Below are 7,500 nucleotides of genomic sequence, written 5' to 3' on the forward strand. Positions count from 1 at the left end.
CGAGGGAAAGATGGGGAATTAGTTGCTTGGCGAGGGGCGATAGGGCAAGCGACAAATTAGAGCCCTAGGCAGGATTCGAATCTACCACCTCTGTAACACCCGTCAGATGTTCTAGTCATGTTCTGGGTCGTTTACTGTACATTCTTGTCCCCAGCGTCCGCTTTGCTTTTGGTCAGCGCCAAGAACACCGACACTGGCCACAGCCAAAAATTCGCGCAGTCTCGGTAATGGTATAATGTTGTAACCGTTGACGACCGGGCTGGCAACTGCATTATTTTCAAATGAACCAACTGTTGCAATCCCACGTTTTGTAGTTTACATGGCTTGTGCTTGTGTACAATAACGTTTAACGTAAATGTAACTTTAAACATTAACTTATTTTGTTTCATTGCATACTCGAGCTCATCATCTGTTCAATTTGTTATTTATTTTTTGGCTAAACTTTAGAATACCCCGCCACTTATTTGCATTTCATTCAATAAGGATAAGCTCTATTGTATTAAGTCTCGTTCTTCAGAAGATGCCGCATAGGGGAAACAATAGTGGTTAGCCGTGGCGGGGTATTCTGAATAATTATTCCTTGTATCATGGCATCTGACAGGATGCGGCGATGCGGATCCGCATAATTCACTGAAATCCGCATCTTCCGCATAATTCCGATATTTTCCGCAAAAAACAGAAGAAATACCTGATATTAGTGATAAAGCAGCTCCGTAACATCCTCAAAAACATAAAAGCCGAACAAATTGACTGTTTTGAAACGCTTATTTTCCTGAACATTGAAGAAAACACATCATTTCGTTCGCAAGATGAAAGTTCGTAAGAAAGATCGTAAGCAGTTTCCGCGCATTTTTTCGCCAATGAGCCTGGACACTAGTTTTTGTTCCTACAATGCTTTCCATTGGACGAGAAACATTTACACTTCAGCAAATGACGTAACTGATAAGAAACTAAGGGCGCGTTCGATTGACCCTATTCCAGAATAAGAATACGTGAGTGACGATTAAAACGGTATGTTTGGCGCGTTTCGAAGCTGCAAGGATGATAAAAATATATTTAAAATAGCATTTTAGCAAATGCTTGACAATTTTAATGTGAATCTCCGCAAAAGCGAAGGATTTTCAACTTGTATTCCGTGTATTCCGTGTATTCCTACTCCGGATTACGGTCAATCGAACGCGCCCTAAGTCAATTATCGAGGGAATGGATCGCGCTCCAAAGGTATTACAATTTTGCTCCATTATCTCCAAATTGAAACAAAATTCATGACGAGAAACAAAATATTTTTTTATCGCTTTATTTATTTTACCAAAAGTTGCGGCAAAATCCAAACTGCTAACCCTTTTATTTCAACGGTGAAAGCTGGTCGCAAATTGGTGACTCCTCCATGTATTTTAATCACAAAGGGCAAAAATTCTGTCACAAATGCGATTGTATTGGTTGCAATTTCGATAACGGATTTACCGTAAGCATGTAAATACATTGGACGGGCCTAATTATTAGTTTTATAACTTGTTTAAATTTCCGCATAATCCGGTGTAATTTCTGCATAATCAAGGCATGTTTCCACATAATATGGCCAAAAATTTCCGCGTAATCTTTAATTTTTTTTCGCATCCTATCAGAAGCCATGTAATGTATTAAAAATCCCAGCTTTTAATTAATACCTACTCCATTTCTGTTTTGTTTTTCAGGGGTGGGTCAGGTTCAACCACAATAATATTGTCAAATGAAGGAAAGGTTGTTGGCCGAAGCTCGGGGTTTGGCACAAATCACCGGGTATGTTTCTGTGTCTGTGTGATGATGGGTCATGTAGACCGAGCTCTTGCAAAAGTCTCTTATTTGCTCACTACCCAGAACCAAAATCAACAGACTGAAACAATGTCTGAGACTTTAAAGAATAGATTCTTTGTCAATTCCAAGTAATAGCTGAATAATGAGAGCTGCTAACACTACACATGCTGATTATACATTTTGGATATTTTGCCACGTTCACAGTGAGTGTTAAAGCCCGCCGCACACGGTGAGGAAAGAGCTGAGCAAACTGCCTCGCGAGGCGGTTTGCTCAGCCGTTTCCTCACGTGTGCGGGGAAATTGTGGTGAGAAATTCGCCTCCCGAGGCCGTGAGGATAAAATCAAACATGTTTGATATTTTTGGCCTCGCGAGACAAATTCCTCAATGTGTGCGGCCATCGTGAGAATCGAGCTGAGCTTGGTTTAATCAAGCAGCCAATAAAAATACATGGCATACTCACGTGAATCCAGCGGTCCAGGATGGTGTCGGAGGAAGAAATTCCGACGTCACTGAAGTCACGTGAGAATGCCATGTACTTTTATTGGATGCTTCATTGACCAAGCTCAACTCGATTCTCACGATGGCCGCACACAATGAGGAATTTGCCTCGCGAGGCGAAAAATATCAAACATGTTTGATTTTTTCCTCACGGCCTCGCGAGGCCAATTTCTCACCAAAAGTTCCCCGCACACGGTGAGAAAACGGCTGAGCAAACCGCCTCGCGAGGCAGTTTGCTCAGCTCTTTCCTCACCGTGTGCGGCGGGCTTAACTTGAAGTGTGACTTGTGTAATGTCAGGGCTATGACAAACTTCCGGGTCTTTCTGCAGGTACCGGGAAGCCATGTGTTTTTGGTCGCTTGGGATTAGTCTTCATTTGGAGTTGTTTTGTTTTCTGTTTTTTGTTTCTTTTGTTTTACGTAATTTGTGCTCCGGTACCTGCAGAAGCTGCCACAACTTCCAGAGTTTTTAGTAACTACAGGTCTGTCTTTATATAGCTGATTGGTTTAGATGAGTGCCTCCACACAGTGAAATAATGTGATGGTAGAGGAAGCTAAAAGGACAGCAGCAATTGATGTCTGTAAACCTTTGGCATCTCTGGTGAGCTTGCAATATGCAGAGTCATGATTATAAAGTTCTACTTTATGAATTTTCGTTTTACAATAGAACTGGCCGCAAGTTGCTGGTAAATTTACAGTCTAAGGAAGAGTGGGGCACTAGTACTGCTTCATTTGTTCAAAAACTTCCCTGTTTATAAAGCAGATGCATTAAGATATTTTCATGTTAAAATATTTTAATAAATTAAATATTTTTGTTCACCAACAAAATTTTAAAGTAACAGAAAGCTTTCAAAATGCATCCGGATTCCTTCTTCAGTGATGGTTACTGGAATTTGCTACTTTGTTTTGATATGGCTGGAAAATTTTATGAAGTCTCAAGTCTGCTGTTTCAGACTAAGACCACAGGTGACTCCATTGACTAGGGCAAGGTAAAAATAGAAAACCACCTTCTTTCACGTTCATTTTATACATGACCATTAAAATGAGGTTCCAAGTTCCTGTGTTTCTCTAAGTCAAATAATAATAATAATAATAATAATAATAATAATAATAATAATAATAATAATGATATTATTATTATTATTATTATTATTATTAAATAATAATAAGTTATAATAATATTATAACGAAGGACTACTCTTGGAATAATACCTGTATCCATAGTGTACATGTACCTGCCAACTTAAATCAGATGTGAGTTTTGGTTTGGTTCGTAAAGTGGTGCTATGATCAAAAAATCATTTCCTTTTTTTCTTCAGATTTTGAAAGCGTGTTCGCTTAACACCTAACTGGCAAAATTTTGAGCTTTGAGTTTTATCCAAAGGCTGTTTATTTTGAGTGTAAGTTTTGGATTTCACGGTCCGCCATTACTCACGTTCAAAACTGGCCGATTGGACCTCAGAGGGTTGGATCTAGAGAAAATGACGTCATTTACTCTTTAGCTTAAAATTTCAGCGTGTAAACGCAATTTATTATATATGCAAAACACGGGTTGAAAAGTCTGAAAGCCCGCGTAGGCCGCGTAGGCCGCGTACACACGCATTGCATTCTTAAACTAGTGGGTGTTTGACATCATTTTCTCCTCGACCCAGCTCTCTCAAGATTTTAAAGTTAGTACTGGAGGACCAATAAATAAGAAAATTCCAGCTAAAATAAACAGGTGTCTTTTTAAAATCAGAACTTAAAACTTGGGTGAGTTAGTGTTTAGTTAACATAGTTTTGAAATCCAAAGGAAAAACAAAAATTTTTTTTGGTCGTAGTACCACTTTAAGACATTCTCCTAAAGAGAAGTGAAGATGTTCTCATGACTTTCATATGGTATGAGTCAGTTGAAGAGCTAATCCATACACTGTAATTTTCAACAGAATTGCAGTGTACCTCAGAAGAGTGTGAAATTGACAATATTTTTTTATCACCAAGATTAAGTAAGAATTACATGCATTAAGATGTACAAGAGAGGAAGGAGTTGTTGTAACTCGCTTAGTAGTCATTCATTGAGCTAGCCGACGTTGGAAGGAAGACGAAAATGCCACTGATTGGAACTCTTTTATGAATTACTGAAAGGCAGTTCTGCATTGACAATGCCAAATTATTTAGATGTACCATCTTATGTTTATAACACAAGATCTCACGCTTCTTTTATAAATCCTCATACCAAAGGGAACATTTCTGCAAAGAGTTTTTTCCTCAGAACTCTTGAAAGGGTGGATCACTCTGCCAATAGATATAGAGCCCTTTTTTTATATATGATGACTGTTTATTTGACATGTTTCTGTTGTTATTTGACAGTATTTTATGTACTTGTTTACTCTTTTTAATTTCTTGGCATGATGGGAAACCTTTGCCAAGTAAAGAATGTAGATGCTTCATTTGGAAGTGACAAATTGGCTTTTATCCATCTTGGGGGATGGATAAACGAGATTAATACGTGTAGAACTTAAACCCAATGGTTGAAAGCTGGTAGGTCTACCATAATGGAGCATCCCCACTGAATCCTCTGAATCTTTTTGTGGAGTGACATGTGCAAAACAAGTCGATTTTCATGTTTTTAAAATGACTTTTAGGGGCTATCTATCATTAAGTGGCTTGGAGGAAGAAGAGATTCAGCAACAAGCAGTATCTATCATGAAATCAAAATATCCAAACTGTAGTAACAAATACCATATGTGCTGTGACACTGTTGGTGCAATTGCTACGTCATCAGATAAAGGTATCCTAAGCCTGAAAGATGCTTCATCACTATTTTAATTTATTTTTCTTCCAAGTGAGCCTTCCAAGTAAATTTGGGGTTAATTAGAGGACATTGCCTCTGTCATTAGTTTTACAGTGGTGGTTCTGAAATGCAAGATCCACCTTTCCCCAATAAATACACTTACAGGTATGTCCAGAGATGCATGCCCAATTTTGACATCCAACATTAAGTGTCCCTTTAAGTCTATGCCTTTGTTACCTATTTCCAACAATATGGTAAGGGTAAATAACTAAAGGTTCGCGTTATTTTTAAGTTACAGTAAAATGTAGCTGTTTTTCCTTACTTGAGGAGCAACATTTGGGGGACACTTCGAGACGTTAACTCCAAGACACATGGGATGTTGAAGTTGGGGAGAAGAGCAATAGGCCATTTCCGAGTTGCTGTTTGCTTCGGTTTCAAAACGAGTCTTGGTGCTCAACCATTCAAATGATAATGAATTTGATTTGCATGAAAATATACCACTCATTTCCATTCGAATGGTTGTGCACCAGGACTCGCTTTGAAACCGAGGCAAACAACAACTTGGAAATGGGCTATTATGGGCATTTCTGGACATATGTGAATAAACAAGGCAAATATCTGGCTTTTAAATGAGTACATTGAATTACTGGTTTAAACTCAACGTGCACTTGAATCATGGGTGGCCAACACCAGTCGAACAAAACAGAAACCTGTAATATTGCCTCTTGTTCTATTTTGCATGAAACAAGTTTGACACTTGGCCTCAATACCATACTGGTCACACAGGAGATCACTCCAGTCAATAGACCGTTGTCATTATGACTGCCAAATTTCATAGGTATTTCTTAATGTCTTATTCAATGCTACAATAGGCAAAATTCAAAAGAATGTGTAAACCAAATTGTAGGTCTGATTAGCATGAATACTAAAGAAAAATTAATCAGTCACCATTTGGTCAATGTCAAGAGTATTCCGTTCAGCCATTGGGTAAAATTTAGGCAATAGGGGTCGTTTTCCGTGTTTCCATAGCCTCATATAAACACGAGGGGGAGTTAGGAGAATTCAAGACAGTTTTAAATGCATAACTATTGAGAATTCTCGCAACTCCCCTGAGTGTTTAGGTGAGGCTATGGAAACACGAAAAAAAGTCCTCTATTCCTTTTAGGAAATATTGCTCAAAGATAATTCAACAAATGAAGAAAAATTCTGTTTTTTTTACTTCTTGATTGAAACAGTTTTCTTAACACAAGCTCATATTTCCTACCAACCAATCAAAACGCACATCTGACAATCGATATACAATCAAAATTCTTGTGATGTCACAGCCCAGTGTTTCCATACTCTCGTCTAAACACAGCTATTGACCAATGAGAGTGTGTGTACTATCCTAATTATTTTATAAACTATCTTATTATATGACAAGCTCCGTGAGCGGGCAAGATGAACCAAATCGCGCTCTGATTGGCTACCCGAGCGGGCAAGATGGACCGATACTGCCCGCTCGGGATCTCTCGCTTGGTCCCGCAAGATCAAAGATCATTTTTTGGTGTTTTAAGTCATATAATAAATCCTTTATTGACCAAGATTGTTCGGTCAAGATGACTGGATATTGGCCTCGTTCTTTTTTTGCGTGTTTATGGACCTCGACTTCGTCTCGGTCCATAAACACGCAAAAAAAGAACTTGGCCAATATCCAGTCATCTTGACCTCACGCTTGGTCAATAACCCATACTTATTGCATGTTCACTCTCTTACCGGTAACTTAGTTGATGTCCTTGTATGCAACAAATGCAGGATTTTTTTTGCTTCCTGCTTTAGGTGGCATAGTTTTGATATCAGGAACTGGTTCAAACTGTCAGATGTTAATGCCAAGTGGGAAAACAGTTAACTGTGGAGGGTGGAGACACTTGATGGGTGATGAAGGGTCAGGTCGGTGCTTTTATTTAAATATGTTTATTGTGCTTAAATGTTGTTGAAATGACATTCTCAAACTCATTTATAATTCATTAGATCATTAGCCAATTAGAAAGTGCTGTTGTGGTCAGATGGATTGGTTTAGAAACCCAATGAAAAAGGAGTTCCAAATATACGTGTGTTTGAACAAATTTGAAATGAATGTGCAAAATATTTCTAAATCTGCATTTTCATAAACCAACAAAGCATAAACGTGAACAAAAAACCTTTTAATATAGTCAATTCTTGTACTCAATACACTCAATACATTATAGAACATTATTATATGGCTACAATTATAATACGCGAGCTCTGATTGGCTGCTGAGCGGGCAAGATTTTCTTGTAACGACCGGGCATTAAAACAGCAGACTAAAAGCTACGAGCGCGTGGGCGACAACAACAAAAAAATATATGGACAAAGTACAACTATATTTTCAATAACTGAAAGAAAAACTAGCATACAGATACTTCTTTAGTATGA

The 7,500-nt window shown here is 38.3% G+C and overlaps 1 protein-coding gene across 1 annotated transcript in view; it reads left to right on the plus strand.

Annotated features, from left to right (window-relative positions):
* The window catches only part of LOC138006608 (N-acetyl-D-glucosamine kinase-like), a 19,980-nt gene that overhangs the window by 2,984 nt on the left and 9,496 nt on the right, over positions 1-7,500 (plus strand). The window contains exons 2-5 of the mRNA XM_068853044.1: positions 1,695-1,779; positions 2,790-2,892; positions 4,916-5,061; positions 6,883-6,993. Of these exons, the coding sequence (XP_068709145.1) occupies positions 2,867-2,892; positions 4,916-5,061; positions 6,883-6,993 (283 nt within the window). The 5' untranslated portion in view covers positions 1,695-1,779; positions 2,790-2,866. The remainder of the gene's footprint in view (positions 1-1,694; positions 1,780-2,789; positions 2,893-4,915; positions 5,062-6,882; positions 6,994-7,500) is intronic.

Source organism: Montipora foliosa, chromosome 6 (assembly GCF_036669935.1).
Source record: "Montipora foliosa isolate CH-2021 chromosome 6, ASM3666993v2, whole genome shotgun sequence".
In the NCBI taxonomy this organism is placed as follows: Eukaryota; Metazoa; Cnidaria; class Anthozoa; order Scleractinia; family Acroporidae; genus Montipora; species Montipora foliosa.